This window comes from Tiliqua scincoides, chromosome 4, assembly GCF_035046505.1.
Source record: "Tiliqua scincoides isolate rTilSci1 chromosome 4, rTilSci1.hap2, whole genome shotgun sequence".
Classification (NCBI taxonomy): Eukaryota; Metazoa; Chordata; class Lepidosauria; order Squamata; family Scincidae; genus Tiliqua; species Tiliqua scincoides.
The window spans coordinates 114,484,621-114,500,857 of NC_089824.1; the positions used below are offsets into that span (position 1 = coordinate 114,484,621).

The following is a 16,237-nucleotide window of genomic DNA, read 5'->3' on the forward strand; positions in this document are numbered from 1 at the left end:
ACAAGAATGTGCTGAGAAATGTTTTACTACCTTTGCCTCTTTCAAACTTTTGATGATGTTTGTTTCTACATACATTCATTAAAAATAGTAGAGGAATTTTTCATTTGTTACAGGATCATATTATAAATCTGCATTTCAATTCATACTAGGAGATTTATTATTTAAATTTTAAGGTCATTGTACTTCCTCAATTGTGTCTAGACCGTAAAGAGTTCTTGGGAGAACACTTCATTTTTAAAAAATCTTCAATAGTTTGAGATCTAGTCGTACTCCACATAATTTCTTGTACTCCACAAACTCTTCTGTTTCTTTCAGAGACTTAGGGCACAATCCTAACCAGGTCTACTCAGAAGTAAGTTCTATTTTGTTAAATGGAGTTTACTCTCAGGAAAGTGTGGTTAGGATTGCAGCCATAGGTACCTGTTTTGTTTGTAAATAGGCAAAATAATACAGGTCCAGCCTTTTTATACACTGATTTTTTATACATGGATTTGACTCAACACAAATGGCCCCTGCAAATGAGAAGGAATGTGCTGATCCCTGGAGAAGGGGAAAAATGCATCCCTTTAAAATCAGTTTCAAAAAAACTGAACAGTCCTTTAACAGCCTCCTTAATGAGAGAGAGGGCAGCTGGCTGACTATCCTTCTCTCTCTCTCTCTCTCTAGGCGACCCCTCTCTTCCCCCTGAGCACTGAAAGGAAGGTGATCACTTTGCATTGGTGAAAGGAGGGGCTGAGTGAAGCAGATGACTGATTGATGGATTGTCTTCTTAATGACTTAACTTACATCACAAAGGTCAGCAAGGTTGTTTTTAAATCACCTGAGCAAAGAGACTTTGTTTTTTAAATTGATTTGCTATAGTGCGGTTTTTCCATCCAGGTGAGTGCTTGGAATGGAACCCACACAAATATTGAGGCTCAACCTGCAATCCTTTTCCTTTTCATTCATAAATTCCAATTATTTAAAAACAATTAAAATAAATTGTGGGAATTTATTTCCTCAAAATTTCTGTGTGTAATATAATTTTTTTCTTGTGTATGTGAAAATGCAATATCCCCAAATCTGTTGATTTCATCTAGTAACCGAACAAGCTTCCCAGAAATATACTGTACCTTGCCCCTATGCAACCACAGGGAAATGCTGAGTGTGTTCTAGGGTGAACTCTTAAGCCTGGTCCACTAGTGCAAGAGTGAGGTGGCAGAATAGATCATACTCTTTCAGATTGCAAGTCAGGGAATCACATTTTTAAGTGTTCTGTTGTATTCATTTTCTATTTGCAAGGAGTCATACAACAAGGGGCTGACTAGGCTGTAGCTTTTCTCCCTGTCACTAGGATTTTTTTGTTTATTTCATTTACTTTAAAACTCATACCTCACTCTTCTTCCAAATAGGAACCTAGCACAACTTCCAAAATTCCAGAATAAAAATTCACAAAACAGTACCACTACAATAAGAAAATATATTTAGCAGAAAGTTAAAAATAATCAAACTCTAGTTTTATCATCCAGGGCATATTTTTGCATGGAGAAGCATTCAGAAATGGCCTCATACACTTTCAGTCTGAAGTGGTACAGTCTGTTCTGCTAACTCAGGATCATCAAATGAGTTAATGATTTGACTGCAAATGAAGGAGGCAAAAGCTAGGTCTGGCCAGGCTCTGTATGAACAAACTGAGAATTCTAGAATATGTCCCAGAATCCTCTGCAAACAGACAAGAGTTCTGTAGCTCATGCAGCAAAATAACCAGCATGGAAAACATTCCCTGAAGGAAGAAAGTTGAAAACGGGTGCCTTAAAATTACAGCCTCTTTATTCAGAACTGGAAACAGTACTGATAACTTGTGTAGGTGGCAAAGAAGATGGAAAAGACAGAGGGCTCTTCCCATACCTTTAATAGCACTCTAGAAGAGGAATTTCAGCAAACAAAACTTATCCAGAAGTGAGAGAAGTTGCTCCTAATGCAATTCCTTTTTCTTACACAGTTACTAAGGCACAGAAGGTCTGTCTTCAGTATTTCTAAGGATACAATCTCTTTCACAGAGGTGGGCTTTTCTCACCATGAAGGCACACATGATCATCTGCCAATTGCTGTCAACTAAACTGTTAAAGGCACAGCTACAGGAACGGGATTAAATGTTGGCAATGCTAATTGGCAATATCATGTTCTACAACAACTTGGTTCAGGCTAATTGAGGACTTCACCCAAAGCTGCATGCACAACCTCAATACAATGATTTTGGATTGTTTCTTCTCCCTTTGTGGGTACTATAATGGCCACATTTCTTTCATTTGTCCCAGCATAAGACAGACACAGAAGGAACAGCAGAAAGAATTAAGTGCGCATGGTGCCGAAGTGACACAAGACAGTCACGTGGGAGGAATATACAATGAAATCACTGCAAGGTAAAATGGTATTTGCAGATGAGTCCAAACTGTGGAACATGCTGGCACTTCCCATGTGAATAAAGTGATAGATTCTGACACTAACCTACAACTGTCCATTCAAACAAATTAAAAAAAATACTACTTTTGGCATGAAAAAGGAAACAATTCTGGGTCAGATTTCCCTTGAGAGAATCTCTGTATGCAACTATTTTTTGTATCATTTCTTTTCACCTGCCCTTACTGTTTTCCATTTCCTGCATTTATCTCTCATACATGGACTGGTTTAGCTCCTCACTTAAAAACAATGTGTTCATCTGATATTCAACTCATTTTCCTTTGTTCAAACCATGTTTGCACCTACAAGTTAGCAATATCTACCAAAGGATATGTGTGGTGCTGCACACCCTACAGTTGTATTGCAATAAGGACTGGAGGCAATGTCACCACTGAGTTATCCATATCTACCCATTTCCATTCAAACAAACTATTTCCCTCAGTAACATTTTTACTTACTAATACAGTGAGTACAAACAAGATTAATTTGCTCTCCAGCCTATATCACTCTGTATGCATTGCTTGTTTAGTGCATCGAGTTCTCTCAAACCCTGTATACCCTGAACATCAGTATAGCAGTTGAGAACCATAGCAAGGCCAGCTGAAGCAGTGCACAAATAGGATTTGTGACATTTTGTTTGACAAAGCATCCCATTACAAGGTAACATAATATACTAGAACCTCTGAAATATTGAATTGGTGTTGAAGGGTGACTTCCAACCCTACTCACAAGGATTTTATCTACATAAGGGAAGACTGGGAATAACTTATTTTGAAATTCACTTTATGAAGCAACTTTCTGTTTGTTTTTCCATTATTTTTCTCCAGCGGCAAAAACATTCCAGATATATAATATGAAAGAGTAAAGTCAAGGGAATCACTGTCAAGGCAGACACCAATAATTTGGAACACTTCTCAGTTGGTTCAAACTCCTCAGAGTTTTCAGGGTTTCCCTTGAAGTCCATCTCATTCACCTCTTGGCCTCGTTTGCAAGGAGCAGCCAACATCCTCTACAGCTTGCACTGGACTGACTGGCAGGACAAGATGGGATATGCGGCTCCACAACCCACTCAACTTGTCCGTATCCATGTGGTTGTAGGAGCTGGGAACATCTGAATTAGTGAACTTGGCCCAGAGAAAGTCCCGCACCTTTTCTTCTATGGCCTGCAGACCATCAGTAGGGTCCAATTTTTCATCCTCTAGAAGAACAGTCAAAATTAGTGCCACATCTTTGAAAGCCGCACTCTCATGGTCACAGTACTTGTAAAAGATCAAGGTGGAACCTGCAGGCAATGATTCAAACTGATGCACCACTGCTGCCTTCCCTTCTCTGTGGAAGCCAAAGCTCAGCTCCTCATCAACTGCCAGCTTGGCACTGTCACTGTTTAGAGTGGATTTAGAAAGTCCATCTACTTGGATGGTGCTGCCCTTGAGGGATGCAGCGTAGGCATCAGCAATCTGGGTGCTCAGGCACTTCAAGCTTGCTTTGCCTTCCTGAGCAGCAGTAAAGATTAAGATAGCTGGTTCTGTGTGATGGGATGCACTGAGGTGTTTCTGTAAGACTTTCTGCACTCTTCCCCATAGATGAGGGCTCTGGCCTGGGAAGCTGTCCTTTAGGAGATCAAATCGGGATAAAAAGTCCTGCACAATGGGATCATTTGGCACATTTGGAGGATGGTGGGAAGGAGAGTAATTCTTATAGCCTAGGACAACGGCAATCAAAAACACCAAGATTCCCAGTAAAATTCCTGAAACAGAAAAGCATAATTCAGAAAGTAGTTTAGCATCACAAAATACATACATACACTCAGTAATGAGCTTGTGGAAACACTACTAATCACTCCTCTGCAATCACTTCAATTGCAGTTGTAGAAATCACCCTTCTGCAATTCATTCTGACTAGGTGGCCTTAAGATAAGGCAACCCCTCTCAGCTCACCAGCTACAATATGTGGATAAGAATACTCATCTATCTTGCAGTTGTTGTAAAGATTATGTTAAGATAATACATTTGAAGCATGTTGCACACCCAGAAAATGTATTATTACTATTATTGGTACTGTATAGTCTTACGTTTTATTCTTGTAACTATATGTTGGGGCAGCCAGTGCCCTAACAGTGATGATGATGGATGATGAATTCAGACTTACAGTGCAATCCTATGTATGTCTACTCAGAAGCAAGTCCCATTGTACCCAATGGGGCTTACTCCCAAGAAAGTGTGTATAGGATTGCTGCCTTAGGGCTCAATCCTAAAGTCTTCAGCACCTACACTCCTTGGCCAGCTCTGGCTCTGGCCATCGAAAAAAAGTGCCATAAAGTACTTTTCCGCCGCTGTTGAGGACACAGTGCAAGAAAGAGAACGCTCCACATGGCCAGCAGTAAGTATCTTTGCCAGCTGGCAGAGAACTGTTTCGGGCTGAGGGCAGAACAGGGCAAAGAGAGGGGAGGATCCGGCCCGCAGATCAGGATCTTCAGCCATATCCTGTGCTCCCTCCGGAGCTGAGAAACCTGGCATGGGTCTCCTCAGTTCTGCATCGGTTCAATAGCAAACGCTCCTTTACCCTGAGAAGTCACTGGTGGCTCCCCCAGCCCCACAGGATACAGCAGCGACCATTTCAACACTGCTGTTCTTTTAGGCACTGGAGCAACATAGGATTGGGTTGCCCATTATCTCTGAGGTAACCTTCTGTGAATGTCTACAGAACCTTCTTTGAATGTCTAATGTACAGACTAATCCCTGTATATGAGCCATTTCAAATGCTTCTGCTGTAAAGGATAGGTTTTTATTATGAGGACATTCCTTGAATAGCTCAGCCCTAAATATATTTTCTCAGAAGTCCCACTGGGTTTATACTTGGCTGATTGCCAAGTAGGTATATTGAGAATTAAAGGGTTAAACACATTCACTTGAAAGTAAGACCCACTAAGTTTGGGAAGACTTTTTAGCTATTATCCTATGCATATTTATACCTAGACGTAGCTCTGCTGAACACAACAGAACTTCTGAGTAAACATGCCTAGGATCAGGCTGAAATGCTGTAATCCTATATACACTTATCTGAGAATAAGGCTGCAAACCTACACACACTTTCATGGGAGTAAATCCCATTGAATTCAAATGAACTTACTTATGAGGAAACATGCATAAAATTGGGCTGCATAGCTCCACAGAACAGTGTCAAGTTGGCCCAAACCATAACAGGCAATAAAGGTGAAAGATTACTTTTACCCAACAAGGTTCTTTTTTGCAAGTGTGCAATTTTCCAGTGTTTTGCCTGGCCTCTGAAATTCAAAAATATTCTCATTGACACCAGCTGGACATGTATTAAGTTTTCATAAGGCTTTTTACAAGCTTTCATAATGCTTACAGCATACTAGGAAAAGTGCATGGCCAATTATTTCTCAAGTGTTGCAGGAAAGATTTACATGAAAATAATCAATGAAGTAACAAGTGATTCTACAGGCCCACTTTTTCAAACCTCAGCTATCTTTCAGTAATTCCATATCCATAGAGGTGGATCAGGGAAGGGACCACATGTGCCTCCAGGGTTTAATAATGCCACAATTTAGATGCAGCCACAGAGAAGGCCCTTTCATGCATTCCCATTAACCACACCTTAGTTGGTATTGGGATATGCAGAAGAGCGTCCTCAGCTGACTTTGTGAAATGCAGGTTCATGTGGAAGGAGATGGTCCTTGAAATATCTGGGTCCTAAGCCATTAAGGCCCAATCCTATCCGACTTTCTAGCACCAATGCAGCCACAACGCAGCCCCAAGGTAATGGAACAAATGTTTCCTTACTTCGAGGCAGCCTCCGTGACTGCCTATGAATGGAGCCTGGAAATGGCAAATAACGATCACTTATTTAAAATTATCTGTCTTGCCCCTAACTTCTTTTTCCACTTCATGACAAAGTCCAAAAAATTCAACAATTCCACACTGTGGCAACATGTTTTAAGCCATGTAACTAGAATAAACTGTATACAACACACCTAAATTTGCATGTTTTATTTCAGTTGCATAACTTAAATTCACTGGTTCCAAATTTTTGCTGCAGAATTTAGACCAACCTCTTCCTAACCTTATGCCAGTAAAAAGCTTCAAAAAACATTATTGAAGGAGTCTGTGGCCTTACCTCCTTTCAAGGAGTTCTCTCTCTCTCTGTTTACAGCTGTTTGAATCAGTGTCTCAGTTTCCTTATCCAGCAGATCCTCTTTTGTTTCACCAACATGTTCAGGTGAGTCCTGGCTTTGCTGGCTCACTGAACTCATTTTTTCTTCTAGGATGATTCTGAGTGAACTGTTCTGCTCTTCTGTTGCAGGATTCTGCAGGGCAGTTTGGGCTGAACATTCATGCCTTTCATCCACAGAATCTACTGCATCTTTGTCTAAACAACTGTCAGGTAAGCTGGTTGAACCTAAGGAAAACCCCAGGTTGCATTGCGGGGGGACATCAGTTTCTATTTTCAGTGGAATTTCACCAGAACTTGAGTGCTTGTTGCATGAGAAATCCTCTTCATCAAACCCAGGGGAATGTTCAACCAAACAGTTTGTCTCATGGGAAAAAGGACCCAGTGTCTCCACAACTGGTGTGTCCAAATGTCCTGGACTGGACTCTTCAGTTTCATTTTCTTGGGTATCGACTAGGATATTTTCATTGTTTGGTGGCTGATGACTCACTGTGCTCTGTGGTGCCAACTCCTTTTCTTCAGGAAAGTCTGTAAGGGACCAACACACACACAAAAAGTTTGGCTTTTGTACATTATTGTACAAAATATTGTACACAGGCCAACACACATTTCGCTTCCTTAAACGTTACACCAATTCCTGGGTATATTTGGGGTGCCGATTCCAAAAATGGCATCTGTTTTGCCCTATCTTGTTTTACACGGCATAGCCACTTTAGTGAATGATGCAAGCAGCTTCCTCATGAGGAAGCCTACACCATGGCTTCCCCATGAGGAAACTGCTTGAACCATTCACTAATGAGGCTATACTATATCTCCAAAACTAGATGTGATAGGGCAAAATGGATGCCATTTTTGGAATCGGCACCCCATATAAAAACAACAATAAAGTTTGGCAAAAACTTTTCTGACCCTCAATTTTGTAGGCCTGTGTTATTTTAAACTGGAACATCCATGCATCATGAGAATCCATGCATCATGCAGCGAATCACAAGCAACTGAAGGAGCAGCAGCAACAGCTCCCTCTGTCTTGGGGGGAAAGAGTACCTTGTTAGTAGTGAAGACGAGCTCACCAGTACAGACAGCCACGCTGTGCTGTATAAACACAAATACATCCTACTCATAAACACACATCAATGCAGGCTTGAACATCTTCAATTTGCCTCTTGGGGGTAAGGAGAATATAATAGCTTCCCAGATCTAGGTACTCCTCAAGGACAACAGAGTAGCTAGATCATCATCCATTTGGTTTCAGGCAAATTGGTGAGCTGATGACACTTCTATCTCATCTGCTCCCAGGGAGGTGGAGGTGGTCTAGAACCAGTGATTGGCTGGATGCAAATGAGCACATTGCAGCTTAATCCAGGCAAGATGGAAGTAACATTGGTGTGGGGTCCAACAATTCAGGGTTAGGTGTTCACCCTGTTTTGGACAGGGTTGTACTCCCCCCTTTAAAATGAGGTACACAATTTGGAGAACACTTCTGGACCCAGTGGTGCTCCTGGATGCTCAGGTACCAGCAGTGCCCAGGAGTGCTTTTCAGCAGTTTTGGGTGGTGTGCCACTTGTGTTCCTTCCTGGAGAAATCAGACCATGGTCTTCCATGTCACAGTTGCATCCAGATTGGATTACTGGATTGCCTCTCTTACGTAGTGCATAAGAACATAAGAAGAGCCCACTGGATCAGGCCAAAGGCCCATCTAGTCCAACTTCCTATATCTCACAGTGGCCCACCAGATGCCTCAGGGAGCAAACAAACAAGAGACCTGCATCCTGGTGTCCTCCCTTGCATCTGGCATTCTGAGGTAGCCTACTTCTAAAACCAGCACATACATATCATGGCTTATAACCTGTGATGGACTTTTCCTCCAGAAATTTGTCCAGTCTCCTTTTAAAGGCATTTAGGCCAGATGCCATCACTACTTCCTGTGGCAAGGAGTTCCACAGACTAATTGCACACTGAGTAAAGTAGTATTTTCTTTTGTCTGTTCCAACTCTCCCAATGCTCAATTTTAGTGAATGTCCCCTGGTTCTAGTGTTGTGTGAGAGGGAAAAGAACATCCCTCTGTCCACCCCCCGCATTATTTTGAATGTCTCAATCATGTCCCCCATCAGAGATGCCTTTGAAAAGGGCTCAGAAACATCAATTGGTTCAGAATGCAGCAGCCAGACTGTTATCTTCTGTGAGGTCTTCTGATCACATCCCTTCAGCACTGTTCCAGCTATGCTAGTTACCAATTTGTTTCTTGGTCTAATTAAAATTGCTAGTTTTTACTTTTAAGGGCCTTATTTTAATTTATTAAAATATTAGCTATGGCTTTGTTTATTGTTGATGTAAACCATTTTCACACATTTTAAAGAAAACTGGAGTAAAATATTTGTAAACAAGCAATCATTCTGGGACCATTATACAGCACGTCCTCAAAGTTGTCAATAGGTTCTTGGAAACTGCAACTTTAAGTGAAATGACTTATAATGAAACCAATTTTACCATAGGCTAATTGATACACATAAACAAAAGTTACACGATAGAGTTCCTACCGCATATTTTTGGTCACAAAACATCACCAAACTTCTAAATAAAGACCCAAAACACTTCTAATATTGAAATAAATGTTAGCTTTTCAAGTCAGAGAAAACCTACATAAATAGGGGGAGAAAGTGCAAACTCCACACAGACAGTGACCCCAAGTCAGGAATCAATTTTTTTCCTCATCAGTTTTATAATGGAACAATTTAAAATGACACAACTTTAAGTGAGAACTTGCTACATTTTAAGAAGTTCATGAACCTGCTAAGGAATTCCATTCAGCAACAAAGGCCATGTTGATAATGCCCCTGCCTTCTAACAAACAGTGGCAATAAAAGTTGTCTTGACAGCAGTGCCAAGATTGTGGAATACCTTCCCCAAGAGTTTTGCATGTCCACTTCACTGTTGACTTTCTAATGAGTTGCTATTCTTGGCTTTTAAAAAAAAATGTGGGCTGTGAAATTATTTGCAGATTCTGTGACTGTTTTTGGTCTTGATTTTATATTTATTTTGTTATCTACTAACTGGTGTCTTTGAATTCAGTCATTGTGAATTAGGTGTGAATAAAGTATTTGCTTGCCTGTCTAAGATCCTGCTTAGTTAACTGGGGAGGGGGGGTTAAAACCCCTGTATCTTCAAGATCTCCATGGGAGTGAAATATTTAGCAAGCATACAATCTAGCAGATTCACTTTGCCTTTGATGAGGATTAAGCAGTGGCTGTTTGAGAAGTTTAGTACAGGGAAGTCTGTACTAAACTTCTCAAACAGCCACTGCTTAATCCTCATCAAAGGCAAAGTGAATCTGCTAGATTCAAACGCAGTTTCTCTCTCTGTTATGTGTTAGCTTTCTTGCAGCCATGTTCCTGCTATTTTTGGACAAACCAGTCACAATATATGTGATATACAGACATACCTCCTTTCTCAGTTATTTCTTCGGCCATCTTTTCTTGTGTCTTGATGTCTGGATTTGCTTCGTTTTCCTGGCTCAGTCAAAAAAGTCACCTTTTGTCTCTTCTGAATGGCTTAGGTTGTAAACAACTTGCGCATTCCCCTGTAGTCTTGAAAATTATAAGTTGGTCCAGCTGAAGAGAAATAAGAAAATACCAGAAATGGCTACTTGAGTAAAATAAAACTTATGGCCCAAATCGTAACCAACTTTCCAGTACTGGCATAGCTGTGTCAATGGGCCGTATGCTGCATCATGCAGTTGGGGGCAGGATGTTTGCTCCCTTATCTTGGAGTTGCATTGCCCTTACTTCGGTACTAGAAAGTTGGTTAGGATTGCACCCGGGCAGCCCAATCCTGAGCTGCCCGGGGCACCCAAGCTCGGCGGCACTGAGGGGGGCTGCCGCCGAATCCTGTGCCTCCCACACTACCACGGGAGACACCCTGGGAGAAGGGGACTTTCTCCCCTTCCCCAGAGTAAGGTAAGCAGCCCTGCAATGGGTACAAATGGTAAGAGGAAGGTAAGGAAAATGGGTACAAAAGGTAAGGAAAAGGCGCTCGTGTAGGGTGCGCAGCCCTACACGAGTGCCCTGGATCCTGCGGACCAGAGCTCTGCGGATCCTCCTTCCTCCGACACACCTCCCGCCTGCTCCCTGGCACACCTCCCATTCCGCAGCTTGGTGGTCTGGGAGACCACGGAGCTGCGGAAGCCGGGTGACCGCCTCGCACTAGCCCAGCCCTGGCTGGCACTGGGCTACCACCGGCGGAAGCCCGGCAGTGAGCCCTACAAATGTTTCTTATGGCATGTTTGCGACTGTGGTCAGCGGCACGACTCCGTGCCGCCAACCACAGGATTGGGCTCTAAGGGTCCAATCCTATCCAACTTTTCAGCACTGGTGCAGCTGCAATGCAGCCTGGAGGTAAGGGAACAAATGTTCCCATACCTTGAGGAGGCCTCAGTGACTGCCTCCCCACCACAGGATGCAGTGCATCCTTATAACTTATCTTATAGATAAGATCTTATATCTTAAGATGTTATATCTTATGAACTTATATCTTATATCTTATGATCTTATATCTTAAGAACCTTATAGAATTCTCTGAAAAGGTCAACAGGCATGTGGATGTGGGAGAACCCGTGGACATTATATATCTGGACTTTCAGAAGGTGTTCGACATGGTCCCTGACCAAAGGCTACTGAAAAAACTCCACAGTCAGGGAATTAGAGGACAGGTCCTCTCATGGATTGAGAACTGGTTGAAGGCTAGGAAACACAGAGTGGGTGTCAATGGGCAATTTTCACAATGGAGAGAAGTGAAAAGCGGTGTGCCCCATGGATCTGTCCTGGGACTGGTGCTTTTCAACCTCTTCATAAATGACCTGGAGACAGGGTTGAGCAGTGAGGTTGCAAAGTTTGCAGACGACACCAAACTTTTCTGAGTGGTGAAGACCAGAAGTGATTGTGAGGAGCTCCAGAAGGATCTCTCCAGACTGGCAGAATAGGCAACAAAATGGCAGATGCGCTTCAATGTCAGTAAGTGTAAAGTCATGCACACTGGGGCAAAAAAATCAAAACTTTAGATATAGGCTGATGGGTTCTGAGCTGTCTGTAACAGCTTCTGAGAGATCTTGGGGTGGTGGTGGACAGGTCGATGAAAGTGTCGACCCAATGTGCGGCAGCAGTGAAGAAGGCCAATTCTATGCTTGGGATCATTAGGAAAGGTATTGAGAACAAAACGGCTAATATTATAATACCGATGTACAAATCTATGGTAAGGCCACACCTGGAGTACTGTGTCCAGGTTTTGGTCGCCGCATCTCAAAAAAGACATAGTGGAAATGGAAAAGGTGCAAAAGAGAGCGACTAAGATGATTACGGGGCTGGGGCACCTTCCTTATGAGTAAAGGCTACGGCGTTTGGGCCTCTTCAGCCTAGAAAAGAGACGCTTGAGGGGGGACATGATTGAGACATACAAAATTATGCAGGGAATGGACAGAGTGGCTAGGGAGATGCTCTTTACACTCTCACATAATACCAGAACCAGGGGACATTCACTAAAATTGAGTGTTGGGCGGGTTAGGACAGACAAAAGAAAATATTTCTTTACTCAGCGTGTGGTTGGTCTGTGGAACTCTTTGCCACAGGATGTGGTGATGGCGACTGGCCTGGACGCCTTTAAAAGGGGATTGGACAAGTTTCTAGAGGAAAAATCCATTACGGGGTACAAGCCATGATGTGTGTGCGCAACCTCCTGATTTTAGAAATGGGTTATGTCAGAATGCCAGATGCAAGGGAGGGCACCAGGATGAGGTCTCTTGTTATCTGGTGTGCTCCCTGGGGCATTTGGTGGGCCACTGTGAGATACAGGAAGCTGGACTAGATGGGCCTATGGCCTGATCCAGTGGGGCTGTTCTTATATTCTTATGCATGCCTCACTGTATGGCTGCATGGCACTGGAAAATTGGATAGAATTGGGCTGTAAGGCAGTAATCCTAAAAACCAGTAATCAGTGTTTTTACACAAAACAGTGGGATGTGAGTCCCACTTTACTCAGAGGCTGAGGCTCATACTTCTGAATAATGTTCAAGATTGCACTAGACAGTTCACAATATTTATGTATTTTCATGCTTCTAAAACCAGTTCTTTACTATTTTGCTGCAAAATGTAACATTCTGCGAGTTTCCCAGCGGAAGCAGCTAGCATTTCCAATGCTCCTCACTCAGCCCTGCGTAGATGGCAAAGTACTTTGGGCAGTGTTCACAGATAGGCTGAACATTCCCTCAAGATAGGGACAAAAGGTTAGCAGGATTAGAAGAGGAAGTTCTTTTTAAGAAGAGGGCTGTCTTCCCAAAGTGCAAGCACACAGGTTCAACATTCAGGACACAACTCTTGTGTCTCATAGAGGTCTTAGGTGTATTCTACTTTCCGGCTGCTCTACATCTCAGTGTTTTAGACTGGCTTTCTCTCACAGGGGGGCACAAGCAGGAGCCTGTCTGCCTCTTCCATTAAGGCTGCAATCATAACCACACTTTCCTGAGAGTAAGCCCCATTGAACAAAATAGGACTTACTTCTGAGTAGACCTGGTTAGGATGATGTTGACAGACATTTTTAAGAGGCGAACTGATGAGCTTTGTTGTTGATGAGTGAGGATTGAGGACAGCTGCACAGCATCATTTCGGTACCTGTGCCTCTGTTCTGCACTTGTTAGAACACCAAACATGTTCTGATAATTTAAGTGTGGGGAACACTGTGTTCGAAATAGAGAGGATTATGTAATTGTGCACAGCAAACCCATTTGTGCCCAGCCCACAGCTGTACACATTTGATCCCTGTTGCGCGTATGCAACGTTGGGCAGAAACGGCTTGAGTGAGCGCTGATGTTGAGTGCTCCCAACTCAGTTCGCTCTCTCTGAGCACAAAGCCAGGGCTGTCACAGCATCAAACCCACTTCGCCACTCACGTTCTTGAAGCAGTGGCTGCCCGTCTGCTCCGAGCCGAGCCTCCTCCTGCCTCTTCTCCGTCTGATCAGGAAGTAAATATAGAGACTCCCTTCGTCCAGGCAGGGCTTTGTCGCCTCCTCTTCTTGCCCGGGGGTGATCGGCAGCCACGCCCGAGCCACACTTTTCCAGACTTTCCAGAAGTTGGTCGCTGCCCCGCTGAAAGCAAAATCTCCCAGCCACACGTCCGCCCCCTTAATTCCTATCAAGGGAACTTTGCTCCTATTGTACGAGTGTCTCTGTAGGATGCTGGGATATGTAGTTTATCCCCACACCCACCCATGCCCATTTATGAGAAAGCCCTGCAAAGCAGGTGACCGAGAGTTGCAAGTGGGCGGTGCTCGAACCCCCTCCCCCCTTGATGCACGCGTTCAGCCTTATTTCTAGACTAGAGCAAGGAGCGGAGGTCACAGAGCGCGAGCTGCCCTGGTTGGAAGGGCAAAGTATTCCCCGAGACAGGGAGGACGCGAGGCTCGCATGCAAAAAGTCGCATGACATGCTCAAAACAAATTGGCCACGGGCAGAACATATGGGGGGGATGAACATGGGGGATGGGGGGGATGAACATGTCCGTTTTTGTGCAATCCCAGGAAACCTGATGTGATTTCTATAATATATAATCATCATCATCATCATCAACACTATTTATATACCGCTTTTCAACAGAAAGTTCACAAAGCGGTTTACAGAGAAAATCAAACAAACAACTAATGGCTCCCTGTCCCAAAAGGGCTCACTAAAAGGATGCAAAAGAACACCAGCAGACAGCCACTAGAAAAGACACTGCTGGGGTGAGGAGGGCCAGTTACTCTCTCCCTCTAAATAAAAGAGCACCCACTTAAAAAGTGCCTCTTAGCCAGTTAGCAGGGGTTATATTGATTTTATTCATTTATTTTCAATGCCTATCTCGTTCAGAACATCACAGACTCACAGCATCTTACAGCAGGGAGTGTGACTAACTGTGCACATGTTTTTTCCCCTCTAGATCTTTTTGTCCTGTCCCAAGAGGCTCATCTTGTCACAATAATAAATAGAGGGAATAAGAACAGAACAGATGAATTTAAAACTGGTGTCCTCAATCCAAAGTAGGGTAATTGACACCAACTAAAAGTAACAAGCAAGCTTCGGTGGGGGGGGGGAGTAAAAAAAATAATGTTTTAGAATCCTATCAAACTTTATAACATAAACATAACATAAAACATAATTTAAATTGTTTTTCAAGTTTTTAAGCCACAGAGTCTTTAAGTCATATATTGTAGGATCTAGTCCCAACATTCCACTATCAACTGTGGAAAGCGTTTTTTTATTTTTTGGTTGGACTGTGGGTTTTTCTTCTAATGGACCTACAATTTTAAAATGACATCAGTTGAAAACAGAAAAAAAGAGCTCAGACTTATATGCTCTGATGATACTGTGATGATACCCAGGAGGCAAATACCTTAGATCTTAATTATCAGGTCTTGGAATGCACTTCCTCTGATAGCAGCACCAACTACCAATGGCAATGCCAACTTTGAAAAAGGTGCTGCAGGTGCTGCAGGGTGGGGGGTGCTGGGTAGGGACAGTGTTCACCCCTTGATGTTGTAAAAACAGTTTCAACATTGAAATATGTAAATAAACAAAAACAGTATTTCTCAAAATGTGCTCCTAGGTTTCCTAAGACCTGTTCAGGGCTACAAGCACACTATAAGTGGCCACCATCTGCTTGGCACTGCATCATTTTGCACATACCCCAGCACTCTGGGGGTCCCCAAAACTCTCCTTAGCAGTGTAAAGGGCTCCAGAGACCAAAATGTTTGAGAATGTTGGTCTAACCATGTTGTTTCAAATAGTATTTTTCTGTTTTCTGTTACAGTGTTTTGTTTACTACTGTGAGATCACAAGGAAAGTCTACAACAGTATTCTCACACATTTAGCACCAGAACTCACTTTTTAGAATGAGAATCTGTCAGGATGTGCCTGAAGTGGTGTCATGACCAGAAGTGACATCATCAAGCAGGAAAATTTTTAACAATCCCAGGCTGCAATCCTACCCACACTTACCCAGGAGTAAGTCCCATTTACTATTATTGTCAAAAGAATATGCATAGTAGCTTTTTAAAAGTACAGGTCTGTATAATTTCCCCAAATGCAAACACATACCATGGTAGCATCCAGTCTAATATATTAAAAATAAAATATTGAAATAAATGGGGACCCACCTGAAATTGGCTTGCAACCCACAGTTTGAGAAACACTGGTCTACAATACAGGGTGTCTCAAGAAAATGTTCACACACTACAGTGTCAAATTTACTATAATTCACACATATACTATAATACTATAATTCTCACATATACTGCATATGATGTACACAAAGGCAGTTGCCTGGCCCAGTTAATTAATTAATTAGTTCATAAATTAGGCCAAGTGCTCCCATTGTACTCCATTGGCATTGTTCCCTGTAGATATATGCACTGGTAGCCACTCCGAGCACATTATTAGTTCACTCAACATCATAAGAGCCCTGCTGGATCATGCCAAGGGCCCATCTAGCCCAGGCTGCTGTCACAGAATCATAAAAGAAAAAAAATGATATTTAAGAAGAAACCCCATTTAAACATTGATACTTGGAACAGTGGAAGCCTTTTTGTTTT

At 42.6% G+C, this 16,237-nt stretch overlaps 1 protein-coding gene across 1 annotated transcript; it reads right to left on the reverse strand.

Annotated features, from left to right (window-relative positions):
• Positions 1 to 1,791: 1,791 nt before the first annotated feature.
• TOR1AIP2 (torsin 1A interacting protein 2) lies at positions 1,792 to 13,811 on the reverse strand. The gene is made up of 4 exons (XM_066624962.1): positions 13,565 to 13,811; positions 10,070 to 10,238; positions 6,577 to 7,158; positions 1,792 to 4,186 (listed from the first exon to the last, which is right to left on the reverse strand). Exons 2-4 carry the CDS (start codon positions 10,095 to 10,097, stop codon positions 3,405 to 3,407), a joined length of 1,392 nt encoding a protein of 463 aa, XP_066481059.1. The 5' UTR covers positions 10,098 to 10,238; positions 13,565 to 13,811; the 3' UTR covers positions 1,792 to 3,404.
• Positions 13,812 to 16,237: the final 2,426 nt, after the last annotated feature.

Bases quoted from the DNA above. Each gene is read 5' to 3' on its own strand.
- TOR1AIP2 (XM_066624962.1), bottom strand. From the start codon at position 10,097: ATGGCCGAAGAAATAACTGAGAAAGGAG. The intron at 7,159-10,069 runs GTATGTCTGTAT...GGTCCCTTACAG, and splicing joins AGAAATAACTGAGAAAGGAG to ACTTTCCTGAAGAAAAGGAG. The intron at 4,187-6,576 runs GTAAGGCCACAG...TTTCTGTTTCAG, and splicing joins AGAGAACTCCTTGAAAGGAG to GAATTTTACTGGGAATCTTG.